General features: G+C 41.4%; 2 protein-coding genes across 2 annotated transcripts in view; one reads left to right on the forward strand and one right to left on the reverse strand.

Moving 5' to 3' along the window:
* Positions 1 to 330: 330 nt before the first annotated feature.
* On the reverse strand, positions 331 to 12523 carry LOC136179020 (presequence protease, mitochondrial-like). Its single transcript, XM_065953610.1, has 23 exons — positions 12411 to 12523; positions 11460 to 11556; positions 10358 to 10518; positions 9887 to 10013; positions 9628 to 9716; positions 9260 to 9388; positions 8470 to 8583; positions 8181 to 8277; positions 7579 to 7713; positions 7179 to 7317; positions 6301 to 6417; positions 6052 to 6181; positions 5755 to 5875; positions 4776 to 4852; positions 4508 to 4673; positions 4148 to 4248; positions 3662 to 3782; positions 3519 to 3569; positions 2576 to 2688; positions 2302 to 2424; positions 982 to 1127; positions 562 to 664; positions 331 to 424 (listed from the first exon to the last, which is right to left on the reverse strand). The coding sequence occupies exons 1-23, from the start codon at positions 12509 to 12511 to the stop codon at positions 331 to 333; spliced, it is 2652 nt and encodes an 883-aa protein (XP_065809682.1). The 5' UTR covers positions 12512 to 12523.
* A 4286-nt stretch (positions 12524 to 16809) lies between these two features.
* The window catches only part of LOC136179023 (tripartite motif-containing protein 16-like), a 1756-nt gene continuing 1065 nt past the window's right edge, over positions 16810 to 17500 (forward strand). The window contains exon 1 of the mRNA XM_065953614.1: positions 16810 to 17500. This exon is cut by the window's right edge and continues 1065 nt beyond it. Coding sequence (XP_065809686.1) covers positions 16810 to 17500 — 691 coding nt within the window.

Here is a 17500-nt window from a genome sequence, read left to right on the forward strand (position 1 = left end):
AGAAAAAAACAAAAACACCTGATTGAAGTTTATATAAATGATATATCTCTTGATGATACTTTTGCAATGATCCCAAAAAGAAGAGCTCACTCACATAGTGTATTCCAACATGATCATATATTTCATTAAATATATACAGAATGAAGACGTATCTGAACCATGACAGCAGCTCTCAGTCCTCCTCTTGATATTGTGCGCTTCAGCTTTTTGACTCTTTAATAAAAAATCCTAACCGTAGACTTTCAGCATTCAGTACAGAATAAGTCGTGCAGCTGTGATTCTCCAGAAGTCCAGTTGAGTATTTAAATCACAAGTTACCTACAGACTGGATTATTTTACGATCCATGAGGGATCTTTTTTAATCGCCTCGTTCTCTGGACCCAAGATAGCAACTCCACAAGTCCTCTGACCGACGCCGAGGTATCTGCAGCGAGGGGGAAAACAAGACACGAGTTAACACTTGATGTGGGAATAAACGGGAACAGTTTGTCAGTCTGTTTTTTCTTTTAGCTTCTCCTTCTCTTCATTTCTGAGTTATGTAAGGGGACATCAAGTTTGTACCTTTCAGCCACTTCCACCAGACTTTGGTGAGTGACAGCAAAAAGTCTTTCTCTGTGATTCTGCTTCATCTCATCGGTGACTCCGCTGAGGAAGCGACCCATTCCTGCAACACAAACACAGAGTGAACAAACCAGACGGCTAAGAGATAAAGTGGAGACAGTGACGGCTTTACAACAGAGACGGAGACTAAGTTAATAAAACTAATGAAGATCTCTTCATATCTGAACTTGCTTATAATTCAACTTTTTACTCATCATTTTATTCATTAATCCTTTAAAAGCTTTTAACCTCCATTAAAGACTTCTAATGTTGAAGTTGTCAGTGATGTACTGAGATGTTAAAGCTCCAGAGATCTGATTGGAGGAGGATCAGGTGAGGCATCCTGACAGCAGCTGGAGGGATCACTCAGTCGTTCCTCACCTTTGTCCGCGGGGGCCACAGGCGAGTCTACAGCCGAGAACACTGACAGTTTAGCTTCATCGATGTCCTGCTGGGTGAACTGTCCCGACTTCGCCCAGTCCACACCTCGACGAAACGCAGACAAGGTCTGCACTGAGTTTGGATCCCTTAGAGAAGTACGAGAAAGAAATACAAAATCAACGACACACTGTTCAACTCAAAGAAGATTCTTTTTAAACGTAGAAGTCATTTGGAATATTTTATTACAGCTTCCAAAAATGCCCCATGATGGCTTCCCTTAGTAAATTGTTCAGTCTTCTGTGTCTCTTTTTTTCCAGACAGATCGCCTGAATATTCTTGTAATATAAACATTTTGCATTTTGGACAAAGGGAGGAAGAAGAGGTCACATTTGAGAAGATGGCAACCAATCTCTTTCAGGAATTCAATTCAAATTTCATTAGATTAGAACAAAATAAGTGCTGCTGCAACTTTGGTTCTTTCCCTTGTCTCTCCAAAACTTGATTTAAAATACATTTTAAAGGTCACATATTCTGTTAAATCCTCTTCACCATGTTTCTATGTGTCTCTAGTCCGTCTTCAAACCCCCCAATGATGAGAAAAGTCCATCCTCTCTGTCTTTTGCCTGCTCCACTTTTCAGAAAATGTGTGCTCAAAAAGGCCGTTTAGAGATTCTCCCTTCATGACATCACAAAGAGCAGTAGCCCCTCCCCCAGGTGGGTGACACTCCCACAGCTAGGTGTTTGTTCTGCCCTCTGAGTCTGCCTTCTCACCGTAAACAATAGAGCAGGTAGCGAGAAAGTCTGAGACACCCGAGCACTTCCAGAGAGGGGGCGTGGTCAAACACAGCTCATTTACATATTTAAAGGTACAGACACAGAAACAGCCTGTTCTGAGCAGGGCTGAAATAGAGGGGTTTATAGACATGATGAAATACTGGATCAGAGTGGATTTAGAACAAGAAACTTCACACACATGTTTTGAGCAGCTCTGTGACTTTTTTAAACTGGTTGAAGAGGAGGAGAATATGTGACCTTTAACAAAATTCATATCTTAAAGACAACCCAGCCTGCCCCCTTTAATAGAATCTACCTCTACTCCTTCATAAGTACGGAGATTTTGTATGTATTAGATTCCATTAAATACACCTATTAACCAAAATGCACATCGTTTTCTAAGGTTCGAGAAAGCCTGAGTGTATATAAAATATTAAACTTGTTTCAGCCAAGGCAACAAAATGAACTGTTGTTGTATTTCCACGTCATTACAATTTCCACAATGTTTTTTAAAACTTTGTTGAGTGTGGTGTGGCGGCCTCTCACCTGTACGAGTAAAAAGAGAAAAGACCTCCTCCCATCCTGGCCCCGCCCCCGTAGGCTCCTCCCTTCTCCCTGATTTCTCCATGCAGAAACTTAGCCGTCATCATCCTCGCCAAGATGCACAAACTTTAAGAGAAAAAAGGAAACAAAAAGTTTTTATTACCTTTTAGATGAACTAAAAGTTACACATAGAAAAAAGTAGAAAGACAAAAAACTGTCAGTGTAAATCAGACTTTTAAAGGAAGTGCTAATCCCTGCCAGGTACAGGTGTGGTTACCTGGCGTAGTCGTGGTGGGAGAAGGGTACCGTACGAATACTCTCGCTGATAAAGTGAACAGGGAAGGGAAGCTGGAAGAACGTTTTCATCTGACACGGCTGGAAGTTTTGCTCCTGAAATCAGAGAAGATGATCTTTACTGTCACTGTACAAGTACAACAAAAACCTGTCGGAGCACACCTGTAGAGAAGTAATTAAATATCGAACATATACAAATACTAAACCCACCAGTATATATACAAACAAAACAGTTATATTATACAATAAGATGTAAACTATGGTTAAAAGAGAGCTGAGCGGTACTGGTGGAATATTGTACTCAGGTATTAAAAAAAACAAATAAGCGTTATATTTATAATCTCATGCATGCACAGGACTTTGTTTTGAAGGAATGTCTCATAATAAAGGACAAAATAAAATTACAGGTGATCTCACAACTATTGAAATCAAAGGTTCAACTGTTTTGTGTTGGTGTTATTTTGCTTCTTCAAAGATTTTTGACTTTAAAATCTGTATTTCTGCGTTTCTATAAGACGTCCTTTCTTCATCTTTTCCATTATTTTATCTTCTTTAATCTGCAGAGACGGTTCTGCCTTTAATATAATGTGAACTCACTATGGCAGGGATATTTTTAGAGGAGTGGTTCTTAATGGGTTTAGCTTTAGGACTCACCACCATCTCCTCCTGCGACCAGAGTTTCTGATATTCTTCAACCTATCAGGTTTATTTTTAATGAAAGATGTTTCAAAAGATGTGACAGGACAAAGATACAGAACATAGAACTTTACAAACTTTTTGACACCATTTTTTTTCCACTAGGAACTCAGTCACGACCCACTGAAAACAGCTCTGTGACCCACTTATGGGCCCCTACCCACCAGTTGAGAACCACTGACATAGCGAGCAAACAAACAGAGAAATGTAAGATGTTCCTGAAAACTTACAGAGATGAGTTTCCGGCTCAGCCCCGAGACATCCGATGGGTCGAGAGGCCTCTTTAGAAAAAAAAATCAAGAGAATATTAAAATCTAATTTTAAGAATTATTCTGCCTGCTTTCATGTTTTGATTTGTTTGTTGATAGTTTACCTCAATAATGTTACTTCTGACCGGTTTGCGCTCCTTTCTGTTGTCAGCCACGTCCTTCATGAAGCTCTCCAGCTGTGCTGCCGTGTCCGACATTTTCTGTGGAGTAGTGTTGATCGCACACCTGTAAGAGACAAACATTTACATTGACGAGCATGTTACAAACAGACCCTTTATATTGAAACCATGTTGCAGTAATTAAAATAACATTAACTGCAGAATACTGTCACTATCTCTTCATCATTCAAAAATCTATCACCATGGAGGCGACCATAGCCTAGTGGTTAGTGGACGCCCCATGTGTGGAGGCTGTAGTCCTCCAAGCGGACGACCTGTGGCTCATTTCCTGCTTTCCCCACTCTCTCTCTCTCTCTCTCTCTCGCTCTGATTTCTGACTCTGTCCACTGTCCTGTCTCTAAAATAAAGGCCCAAAAAGCCCCAAAACAAAACCTTTTAAAAGAAAACCTCTCCTCAGGTGTAACATCTCACCTCATGTTGTCCGGGTTGAGAAGATGCTTCTTGATCCTGACGAGCGTTCGGATGACTTGGCTGAGGTCGGACAACTCGGCGACCCTCTTCATAAACTTCACCTGAAGTAATCATTGATAAAAGATGGATAAAATATGAAGCGAGAGAATGGAAAAACAAAAAACCTCTTGCACAAAGTAGGAACAAATGAAATTGTCTCTGCTTGTCAGAAAGAAATCATGCTATACTGTATGTCTTGAATCTGCGTCTGCGTAATTTACTTCAAGCTTTAAATCACTATGACAACACTTCTTAAAGCTGACGTGCAGGAGTCAGACACTATCATTTTAGTTTTTTAGGATCAACACTCCAGGTGCATACCTGTTCCATCCCACCAAGCGTCTCATTGAGGTCTCCTGCTGGAGTCAGGTGACGGCCTGCACGTGTCATGGCGTACATGTGGCCCGAGTAGGAGATCCCATTGGCTAACTCCTGTGCTGACATCATCACCAGCACTCTCAGGCGCTCCACCTCGTCAAAGTGGGGGCTGTAGAGAAAAAAAAAAGATAAATATCGAGCTGTCTTCTCAGCCTCCTCGAATTTCAGGACACATTTTCTCTCAGTTTATAAGAAGTGATGGAGGACGTACTTGTTGAATATGTCGCTCCACAGATGAAACATGTGAGGAAGGTTTCTCTCCAGGCAGGAGGAGGACAGGAGGACACCCTGGAACAGAGAACACAGAGACAAGACTCTTCTTTGATTACCTGTTTTATACCGATGTAATGTAACCAGCAGCAGTTAAACACTGAACCAAGATAAATCACAACCTCTGTTTATGTAACACACGATCACTCAGTTTCAATTTCTGCAGCTTTGAGGAGACATTTGATTTTTGAAGACGACGCAGCAGAAAGAAGATGGGTTTCCACAATGCACAAGAATCATCATAATAAAGAACAAACATTTAATTAATATAGAATAAAGTTACTAAATTACATGTGATGTCATATATGAAGGAACCTGACATGGAGCAGCATACTTCATTACTCCATTCATCCATTTTCTTCCACTTATCAAAGGTCAGGTCTCTGTGGCAGCAGTAGTAATTCAACCCAGACTTCTCTCTCCCCAGTTCCTCCTGAGGGATTCTGACGTGTTCCCAGGCCAGTGGGGATATACACAGTAATCCCTCCAGTAAACTCTGGGTCTACCCCGGGGTCTCCTCCCAGTTGGGGCGTGCTCAGAAGACCTCAAAGGGAGGCGTCCAGGTGGCATCCTAATCAGATGGCCGAACCACCTCGACTGGCTCCTTTAGATTTGAGGGAGAAACGGCTCTACTCTGAGCTCTACCAGAATGTCTGAGCTCCTCGCCCTCTCTCTAAGACTGAGCCCAGCCGACCTCTGGAGGAAACTCATTTCAGCCGCTTGTATCCACCATCTTATTATTTCGGTCACTACCCATAGCTCATGATCATAGGTGACCGGTAAATGGAGAGCTTTGCCTTCAGGCTCAGACTCACTCCCTACATCATCTAAAGTATTCTTGTCCAGAAATGTCTCTGTCCAAACATTACTTCTATCCATATATTTGTAAGACTTTTCAAACACAGTAAGCTGGTACTGACCTGCTCGTACATGTCCAGCTGGGTGGAGTCAGGGACGACCTGGGTGGAGACAGACATGCCCCCAGTCCTCAGCTCCATCTGCTGGGACTGTTGTCTGTAGTCCAGACCTCCACAGCCCATCCTGATTTAACAAACAGACACACATGCAATCTTTAAAATGCTTTCAAACACCACCTGTCCAAACCTTACACAAATACAGAAAAGATCAATAAAGCATAATATCTTCAAACTTTTCATATACCAGGTGACACATTTTGAAATCTTGCTCTGGTCCAATCGACTGTCAGGTGAACTTACTTGGTGACAACGCTGCAGAAGAGCGGGACATAGAGCCTGAGGTCCTCCGGCAGTGTGTTGAGACTGCACATGGCTCTGAAGTAAACTAGCCCGTTGGTGGGCTGCTCACAGTACTGCACCGGTACGCCGACTGAAGGAGACAAGGAGAGGAAACATTTTAAGGGGTTTTAACCACAACACTCTGAGATGATTCTTCCTTGTTGTGTATAATGTTTTATAAACTTGTGTAGAGCGGACACTGGGCCGTACCTGCTGTGCTGATCTGAACAGGAGTAACAGGGATCGTGGGCTCAATGTCAGACACTTTCAGCGCCGGCAAACAGGAGGCGTCCTGCGTTTTGCTCTGAGCAGCCAGCAGCTCCAGACCTTTTCCCAAGAAGAAGAAGAAGAAGAACATGAATATGAAACAGACAGTTAAATCAGAAGTGCCTCAATCAAATCCTTCTGAAATGTTTCAACAAGTTTTACTGGTTGGGTCATAAACAGAAAAGTGAATGCAGGTGAAATGTTCTTTTATGGTTTTCCATCAGTAAATCTCTGTACTTTAATGTTTCTAACAAGTCCCCTCAAAGACGGTTTTTAATATTTAAGGCAACTCCTCACCCCCTCGGACTAAAACTGGCAAATGACACTCAATTCAGTAACACTTTTGTCTGTCTTTGAAAACTTATAGAGCAGCTTTGAATGATTTGCAGCTCAAAAAACATCTTATTTATCTGATACTGGTGTCAATAAAAACACCTCAAGCCGTTTAGCGCCCTCTGCTGACTCATCCTGGGATTACTCCAACATATGTTTACCTCATGCTCTATAACTCTGCCTGTGTTTAGTTTGAACATGCAGCATTGTAACACTATATGACTAAATGAGGGATCTAGAACAGGTCAACATGAATATATTCTGTATACAGTCACATTGCAGCGCTTGATGTTTTTTTCTCAGTTATTGTGTTAATCTGATGGTTTATTGGATTTTTTGGGGCTTCAATCAAATCAATCAAGCAGCCAATAAAAGCCTGTTTGCTTCAGACAATTCTGTGTGATTTCACAGAGTCAAGCTCAGAAAGTGTTTTAACAGAAGCAGAGAAACACAGATTTCCTCCGTGGAGCAGTTTCAATCATTTGTACCTTTTTCATAGATGTCTTTTTTGTCGCTGTCTGACAGAGCATGGATCTTTTTCTGGAGCTTCTCCTCCTCGGCTTTGGCCTGTTTCTCCAAGTAGACCTCATCCGGACTCATGGACAGGGTCAGTCTGTGTGTGTTCTCCTGTAGGGGGGGTAATGGGGATTTGAAGAGGAAGAGAAAAAACACAAATGATACAGAAAACCTTCAAAGTTCATGTTTTTTTGTCATGATCTTAAAACACTCCAGGGCGGCTGAGGTTGACCTTAAGAGCAGACCGAGTATTTCCCCCTACAGAGAACATTAGTGAGACTTGTAAAAGGTTTATTCTTGTATTTTTTTTAAACCTTTTTTTCACATATTTCTGGATGTTTTGAAGAAAAGTACTTTCCCAGTGTCACACACCTTAAAGTAGTGCTTGACTTTGTCCTGGAGGAAGCGAGGGTTTTCCTTCAGGGTCTGTTTGAACTTGGCAACGCTGTCGTTGATCTGCAGCAGCTCCACCGGGTCGCCGTCGTGGTTCCACGATGACGCAATGTACTAGAAAAAACAAAAATGTATATACATACACAAACAGCCATGAATAATGAAACCGACATGTGAAACATGCAGCAGAATCCACAAAGCGATTATAACATTACTGACAAAATAAAGCTAATCTAAGTGTCCTGTTTGACTCTTACATTGATGTATAGTGATTAAAACTTTACTTCTCATACACATGTGTAATCCCTTTAAATATTATACTCTCTGTGATTATTGAGTTTACTGCAACTCATCAAAAAAAGGAAGAAATCAGCAAATAAACTGCTGTGAAAACAAGCTCATCTCATACGTTTGGACATGTTTAAAACATTCTGTATTTGTATAGAAATACACAGAGTATATAGTGGTAGAAACACAAGATTTCAGCAGAGACAACATAACTAACATCATCATTGTTCCTGACATATCTCACACATAGAGGTTTATAAATACATGCAGTGTCCTTGTGTTTGTGAACTCACCGAGGCCAGAGACAGGCCGAAGTTTGTGGACTGGTGCTTCATCTGGATCTGGATCTTATGCAGGAGAGCGTCGATTCTTTCCTCCTCAAAGCCGCTCCTGTCGATGATGACGAGGACTCATTTTATCTTATGTGCCGTTTCAATTTCATGTAACCAAGCAACTCATCATCCTTCATGTGCAAGTAGACCTTACAGTTTATGGCTTTATCAAAACAAGCTGACACTTAGAGAGAGCAGGTTTGTAAACATATATTAAAGTCTTAAATACAAAAGGGAGCGTGGGACTTACTCGATGATGTCGTTGATGGTTTGGCTGATGATTTGCTTCACTCTCTCGGTGTCCTCCTCGGCCATTCCCTGCAGTCCTATACTGAACGACGCCTCTTTGGTGCTGCCGTCATATCTGCAGAACACAACATTTCAGAACAATGCAGTACTCTGAGCGCTGTCTGCAGCACATGAGGCAGAGCATCACAGCTCAGCAGCAATATACTAAAATGTTAAATTATCTTTTAATAGACATTTCTAAAAGAAAGTTGTCATCTAAGTAGTTTAGCAAAATCATATAGATGAAAACCTGTCTTTAAAGAGTAACTAAACCCCCAGAGTACAAAGTATCTAAATTTAAATTCCACATTTTGTGTTAGAAATATGCATAGCTACGGCCCTCTACAGGTTGAACCCAGCTACTGCAATTACATTCTTCTATTGGCTTATCTGGTGTTTAGAGAATTGCATGGATTGACAATAACTGAAATCTTAGCGGCTGGCTGTAAAATATTTACAAACGTGCCAAAATGAGGATGTTTATTTTAAAACATTAGAGCCATAACATTCAAATCCTCCAGGGGGCAGCATCCCCATCCTCTCCTGCCCCTCTCTGTCGTCTCCATCGGCTGTCTCAGCACTGACAGATCAAATGGTTCTGGACCGTCATTGAGCCTCTGGATCAGAGAAGTCCTCCACATTAAACCAAACTTCTGTCCTCGCTGCTTCTCCAGCCGTCGCTCTAAATAACCTCTGAGCTTGCTGATCATTTTATTTGTGAGAGTTTGTTACTTTGCGTCCTGTGTACTCACCCTACAACAGAGGAGAAGTCAGTTCCTATATTGGGTTCGATGAGAGCTTTGTAGAAGGGAGAGTTGGGTCCAGAGATCATGAGAGACGACAGCAGGCTGAGGGTGAATCCTTCAAATGTGTCAGTGATGCTGCGCGGGGAAAAAAACAAAGAGATTTTAAATATTTCTGAACAATAGGACTCGCTAAAAACTTCACTTTGAATGAAGAGAATTGTTGAGTGAATCCTTTCTGTACTGTAAAGCTCTCAGTCTTTAAAAAGCCGTCGACATGACAACCAAGATGTAGTGAATAAAGAGGAGGATGGAGGCTCTTTTTATGGCTTCTCCCATCTTAATGCAAAATAAAAAGAAATGATTTTCGGTCTTACTCTCCCAGCAGGTAGCTCACACACAGCGTGTTCTGCCGGGCCGGATCCGGAGCCAGAGCGTCAGGGCTGCAGGTCACATGGTCCTCTCTCTGGGGAAACCATTGAGATTGACGACGACATCAAAACGACTAATCAATGCATTTCAGTGTGTGAATATAAAAGCATGCAATAATAAACAGCTGTTGAGATTGTTGGTGTAGTTTTTAAGATCTATTGATCAGTAGAAGTTACAGATGCTGGTCTGGATTATGACACTCACAGGGCTGCTCCAGTGTGGCTGGGGGGGGACCTCTGTGTTCGGGTTGATGCGTTCAAACTTGGACAGAGCTTCCTCTTCGATCTGCTTCAGATGCTGCTCCAAAGGCAAATCTCCATACGTGAAGAACCTGAGGAGCACATGGAGGACACTCTCAGGGGTGTTTTCTGAGCAATTTTAAAGCCTGCATGTTAAATTATTTTTAAGGAATTATGATCATTCTGAAATAAATAAGATCGATAAAGCATGAAAAAGACAAACTAGCATCAGTTACCATCAAATTATTAAAGTTTCCTGTGTTTCATATCTACTGTGTCAATGTGAGCCTGCATCGTTCTGCTGCAGGAGATTATTAAATGTAACAAAGAAAGGATTCTGCTGGCTAACACCTGCTCTCATCTCATTTCTTCACAGCACTTCACAGTTTCCTGTCCCTTCTAGGCTCACAGTGTACACGTGTGTGTGTCCATGTACCTGGCGTTGCTGGGGTGGTAATGCGTGGCGTGGAACTGCTTGAGCTGTTCCCAGGTAAGGTCAGGGATGGCTAGAGGCTCTCCTCCTGACACCACAGAGTACGTGTGGTCTGGATACAGCTTGTTCTGGAGGTGCTGGGCGTACACGCGCTCGTTGTCGGACTAAAAAAAAAAACACACAATCAAACGTTAAACAGTCACTGACACACTCTTATTTCAAAACCATTTATCTGACGTCACCTGTTCATCTCATATCTGGAACTTGTTTCACTGCTGTTGCATTAGGCCCCATGTCCGCCTAGCATTTTATATATTTTGTTAGCTTTTTCTGAGTGTCTTTGTTCTATTGTTCCCAATGAGGAGAGAGCGTTTGCAGCAGCAGCAAAGCGCAGCGTCCAGCGCCTTTCTTCCGAGCGCTCTGCCTAATTTGTGCGATCGCTCCGAGCGCTTCAAACTAAAAATCTTTCAACTTTTTATGAGGCCGCTGTTGACGTCACCGGCGCTTTTCTTTCAACCAGCCAATCATAAAGTACATCAGTTGGGTCCTTGCTCTGTGTCTGATCGGAGCCGTGAGAACGGGGATGTCATTATTATTGAGCTCATCATCCAGGAAAAATTTGGAGGTCAAGCATCCTCCGTTTGATGCTCAAAGTGACAGATAAAAATCAAACAGAGAAAAGCAACGGAACAGTGTCGGTCATACAGGAGCTGTTGTCAACAGACTGTTGTCATAGAGACAGGACGGACGTGCAGCGCTTTTATTCTCAGCGCACAGCCAGCTCTTTTCTGCCTGAAAAAAGAAAACGCTAGGTGGACACAGCAGGGCCTGAGTTGTTTTGTTTTTTTGCCAACTACTAAACCGTGAGCAGGCATAATTTTAACTTTGTTCCATGATGTCATAACATATTTAAAGTGAGTATAAATATAAAAGCAAGAAAAAAAACACTTGGAGTTACCACGAACCACTTCACTCTCAAACTTAATCCATGAGGTGCTTTTAGGTAACATGAAATATAAGATATCTGAAGCTCCTTAAAAGAACACTGAAACTTCACTATATTGTATCTACATATAAAACTATGATTCAGAAAGTGTAGACTTACAAACGCCCCTTTCATTTCATTGAACACCACTCCTTTAAAGACCAGAGGGGAGTTGGGATCTGTTGGGTTTTCATTCTCCAGCCTCCAGCCCTCCTGCCTGCAAAATCAACACAAACAGAAATGAACTAGTGAAGAGCAGATTTCATCAGCGACTGTTTCAAACAAGTGATATCAGAAAGGTCTTGGACTCTTTTAGGCTGGCTACACACTCGACAATATTCAGATCTTAACCTATTTAAAAAACGTGGGAGACCAAAGACATGAGGACAGCTAAATGATTCTAAACATTATAATCCTCCGACTGCACACACTAGACGATTTGACCCGACTGTGAGACCACACACCTGCAGTTTGTAGAAACGAGTTCACAGTGGTGATCCCACAGACACGAGATCTCACAGAAACTCGTGTGATCAAACGTGACTTCAGAAGAAAAACAAATATGGAAGACAGTCGAGACATTAAAAAGCCACTCATGTTGTTACTCAAGCTGCTCTTCTTTTTCTATATTCCTCTTGGCTCAGGGCACAGTTATGTTTGTGTTCACTGGCATGTTTGTGAGCTGTAAAAGTGATGCTCTCTTCGCTCTCTTTTTGGCTACTGCAGGTATTCAGTCGGAGGCAGCCCGATCTGGAATGGTAAATATCAAACATGTTTTTGTATTTAGGATTCCAGATCGGGGAGGCTCTGACTCGATCAGGAGCTGTAAAATAATCGTATTGACACCACACACTTGAAGATTATTTGGACAAATAAAAGGCCCAAAATCAGGCCTAAACTTCCCTAGTGTGAAGCCAGCCTCAGGACAAACAGTCCAACTAACAGAGTTAACAGCTGACTATAAAGACAAAATCTTCACTGAATATTTAAAAGTTGACTTTTGCTACAATGCTATCAAGTCAAATAAATACAAACATGAAACAAATATGAGAAGCAGCAGTCACCACTCACCAGAAATCCTGCTCTCGTAAACACGGGAAGAAAGCTGCATCCAGATAGACCGAGAGAAGATTCTGGAAGTCTTTTCCATTTTGGACTGAGAACGGATACATGGTGTAGTCACTGGCTGTTTACGAAGGGAGGCAACAACAAAAAAACATGTCAGACATAAAGCTCATCAGCAAGCCAAGAATTAAGAAACAATCATCTGAAAGTCATTTTCTCTTCTAAAACTGACCGGTAAAACTATTAAAAGATAAGCTAGCTAATTAGCTTTTTATTTAACTGTAGGAGGATTATGTGTATGAAACATAAACTGTAAATATTAATGGATGAAGCCTGAGTGATGTCACCCATCTGTTACAGCAGGGGCTCCTGAGGCTCATCAGCAGCAGCCACCATGCTGGAAATCCTGTCTCAGTCTAACTTTCTAGACTGAGAGCTGGAGCTGAGGCGGGTTTTAAGCCTCGTACACATCGCGCCCACCTGTCAATCATGTCAGCTACTTGGCTAAATATGGTTGACACGTATCGTTCCTCAAATCGGATTTGTTGTAGAAAAATACACTCTCCGTACAGTGTGTGCCCATGTGGACAACAACTAATCCAGGCTGTAAACATGTTTGTTCATGCTGTAAAAACAGTTTTTTATTTGCATGTGTTGTGTGAATGTGAATTCCGGTGTTCCTGGAGCCAGCCTCTAGTGGACACTCGATGAACTGCAGGATTTTGCACTTCCACATTGGCCTCATTTTTCAACACTACACTGGTTGCCGCATGGTCAAATCAAATACTTTGTTGAAATGGGAATTATGTTTACAACTAGTACCTGGTGAGGGATTGGTCTGATAACATTTAACTGTTAGTGTGAGGTTTTTTAAAACTATTTTTGATTGTTGTACTACAACTACTACTACTACTACTACTACTACTACTACTACTACTACATATCCAAATTCTTTCATTACTTGTAATCAAACCGACTGTTGCAAGGCAAGGCTTTGTAAATTAAAGCAGCAGTAGGAATCAGTAGGTTTGTATTTGAAACAGGATTATGACTTCAATCTGAGGTGAAGTATGTCTAAAGACAACATCAATGATCTGCTTCAATCATCGGTTTGACCATCTGATAGTCAAAAACAAGGAATAAAGGTCAGGTCAATGTATTTAATCCAGTATGTGAACCACCAGTATGTGAAAACATCTCTTCCAATGGTGGTGAAGTTCAGTGGAACTCTGACGCCTCTCTGTCCAGCCTCTACATGCTGGACAGGGGTTTAACTGGACTCCTGGAGACTCTGCTGAGTTCTGTAAGTCATTAGGGGACAATGTGTTAACATCTATGTTTTTTTTCCATGTTTCTACAGAAAGCTGATTATACTTTTCTTCACTGCACTCGCATACTACGGTACTTTGACGAAACCAGTAAAGCCAAATTTCTTGATTTCAATATCATATGTGGACGTAGGACATTCCTCTGACCAGTCCCTCTCGTTTTCCTTGCACCACAGCAGACATGGATCTCAGGCATTCTGTTAACCTTTCACCCTCGCACGTACACACACAGCCTGTTCTGAGCAGGGCTGAAATAGAGGGGTTTATAGGCATGATCAAATACAGGATCAGAGTGGATTTAGAACAAGAAACTTCACAGACATGTTTTGTGGAGCTCTGAGACTTATTTAAACATGTTGAAGAGGAGGAGAATATGTGACCTTTAAGTCATGAAGGCTGTCAGTGCTAGTGATGACTTTTGTTCTCTTATCTGTGCTGTATCACTAACCATCTACCCAATTGATAGAAATATGTACAATGAGGTATCTTAAAACATGAATTATCATAATCTAAAAACATCATAACACAATACTAATCAGAAGGCACAGAGGCTGAAGGCTGCAGGAAATATTATCAGACAAAAAAAAGTGATGAAGAATATGTTTTTATGCTCCTGATATGTGGAAGACACTGCATCTGAAAAACAAAGTAACAAAGTCTATGAATAATAAAATTTAAAACAATGTAAGACCTATCTTTTGAAACAGACTTTCAGTGGAGAGTAAAATGATAGAAGATGTCTTGTTTTAAAGACTTTTACTGATTGGATCGAAACAATTGATCGTTTATTGGTGGGATGTTAGTCTTCTAAAAGAACGGACTTATAGCTGCACATTAGAAATGTATCTCATTCATAAAAGTATCCACTGTTTCAGCCAATACCATTCTCCTTATTTGACTGTTTAGGTGTCGCTCTATTGTACTTAAAAAAAGAACGGCCTTTTCTCAGTTTCCACTAACGAGCCTCAGCCAGACTTAATAAATAACCTGATAATGACTGCAGAGTATATCAGTCAAAAATCCAAACGTCTCTAGTTGAGATATTTGTATGCACTGTTGCATCATTACCACAAAGTTTGATTAAACCAGTCTTCACTAACTATTATTGGGTTGAAATTCAAACATCTAAACCATTTATTCAAAGATCACATTTAAAAAGGTGTATTGACACATTTCCTTAAGGTGGTGAAGTTCAGTGGCACTCTGACGCCTCCCTGTGGTTTCTCAGATTTTGACAGCCCTGTATTGCAGGTGCTCACCTCAAGCTGCCTTCCCACATTAGTGTAACCACTGACCTGAGAAGGGACACTGAACCAGCCTCAGCCAGAATATGAACATACCTGATAATGAATGCTTTGTATATTTTATTCACTGTTGAAACATAACTACAAAGTTTGATTTCACCAGTCCTGAGCCTACTTACTTGTGCCTGATAAAGAAGTGAAGGTGGGTAAACTGTAGTGTTGTAGTGCTCAAAATCGGTCTGGATCTTTAAAAGGTCTTGCTCTCTTCTCGTAATCAAAATCATTTTTACTCGGCCTCATCTCGGTCTCGGATTTTAAAGATGATGATTGTTTTATTTATATTTATAGTCTTGGTCTTATCTCAGTCTTGCCCTGCCTTGGTCTTGTCTCGGTCTCTGAGCACTCTGATTTCAGGTATGTCTTGGTCTCAGTTCGTGTGGTCTTGACTACGACACTTGGTAAAACATACACAGATGAAACACAAATTTAAACTTCTGCGTACTATTTTATTGTACTTTTGTATGAATTCTCCAGAGTCTAACCTCTCTATTGCAGCATTACGTCTTTTATGAATCTGTATGTTGTTGTTTGTTTGTACACTGCCTCATTTCAGGTAGTATTTTCTGTCTTCATTCTCTCTGTGTTGTCTTCTCCTTTAAAGCAAGAAAACTTTTTTCAGTTATACAAAACAGCTCTATGAAACTGTAGATTTCAGAGGAAACCAAACATGAAGCTTTTCAATGTTTGCTTCAACTATTGTGAGCTGTAAGTTATTTAAAAACATCATGTGGTTGTTCAATGTTGTCTTTTAATCTTAACTGTATGATAAAACTCAGACTGACAAACTCACACTCTCCCTTTAAGAGAATTCATCACATGCGTGAGGGCAGCATGGTAACCCCTCCCTATTGCTCAACTCCACTCTGTGCACACATTTCCTGGTTCCCTCTCCTTCACTAATATACGAGTGCAAGATAGGTGTAACCAACAAGTGAGCTCCCCAGCCCCGTGCAGCGTGGATCAGCAAATGAGCAGCGACAAAAGGACACTGAGGTATTTTTTGTCGGTGTACTACTTCTACTACATATCCAAATTCTTCCATTACTTGGAATCAAACCGACTGTTTTAAGGGGAGGCTTTTTAAGTTAAGGCAAAAGTAGGAATCAGTAGGTTTGTATTTGAAACAGGATTATGACTTCAATCTGAGGTGAAGTATGTTTAAAGACAACATCAATAATCTGCTTGATCATCAGTTTGACCATCTGATAGTCAAAAACAAGGAATAAAGGTCAGGTCAATGTATTTAATCCAGTATGTGAACCACCAGTATGTGAAAATACCTCTTCCAATGGTGGTGAAGTTCAGTGGAACTCTGACGCCTCCCTGTGGTGTCTCAGATTTTCACAGTTTGTAATGCTGGTGCTAGTTGTAAAACATGTTCAGTTATTCTCTGTGTTTTATTCACTTCTTTTTACATGTTAAGAAATGTGTGACTAGAGTTTTTTACATGCTTGCTTATAGAGTTTTCTTCCATGCAACAGAGAGAGGTTATGTATTCATGTTGAGAATCTGCCCTGTCAGAGGCATGAAACATGAATCAGAGCTTGTTAACCCCTCCCTCTTCTTCCTGCTCTCAGACTCAGCCAGTTCCACTCTGACATTTATTTTCTTGTTCACTCCCCTTTAGATCTACAGTTTGAGGATGGGTGTAACCAACATGTGGGACGGTGCAAGAGCAGACACTGAACAAACACATGCTGTGTAGATGAGAGGTTAAACTAGTTTGATTTCTAAGAAGTGAAACTCAGACAGTCGTCGTTACCGAGAGGAGAAATGGCACAGAAAGGAGTTCAACTAGACCGGGAGGCCTTCTCTTGTTCCATCTGTCTGGATCTCCTGAAGGATCCGGTTGCTATTCCCTGTGGACACAGTTACTGTATGAACTGTATTAAAAGCCACTGGGATAAAGAGGATGAAAAGACAATCTACAGCTGCCCTCAGTGTAGGCAGACTTTCACACCGAGGCCTGTTCTGGTGAAAAACACCATGTTGGCAGTTTTAGTGGAGGAGCTGAAGAAGACTGGACTCCAAGCTGCTCCTGCTGATCACTGCTATGCTGGACCTGAAGATGTGGCCTGTGATGTCTGCACCGGGAGGAAACTGAAAGCCTGTAAGTCCTGTCTGCAGTGTCCGGCCTCTTACTGTGAGAAACATCTTCAGCCTCATTTTGAAGCAGCTCCATTAAAGAAACACAAGCTGGTGGAGCCCTCCAAGAAGCTCCAGGAGAACGTCTGCTCTCATCATAATGAGGAAATGAAAGTATTTTGTCGTACTGATCAGCAGTCTATCTGTTATCTCTGTTTAATGGACGAACACAAAGGTCATGACACAGTCTCAGCTGCAGCAGAAAGGAGCGAGAAGCAGAGAGAGCTCGAGGTGAGTCGACAAAACATCCAGCAGAGAATCCAGGACAGAGAGAAAGATGTGAAGCTGCTTCAACAGGAGGTGGAGGCTATCAATGGCT

This window comes from Labrus bergylta, chromosome 4 (assembly GCF_963930695.1).
Source record: "Labrus bergylta chromosome 4, fLabBer1.1, whole genome shotgun sequence".
Lineage (NCBI taxonomy): Eukaryota > Metazoa > Chordata > Actinopteri > Labriformes > Labridae > Labrus > Labrus bergylta.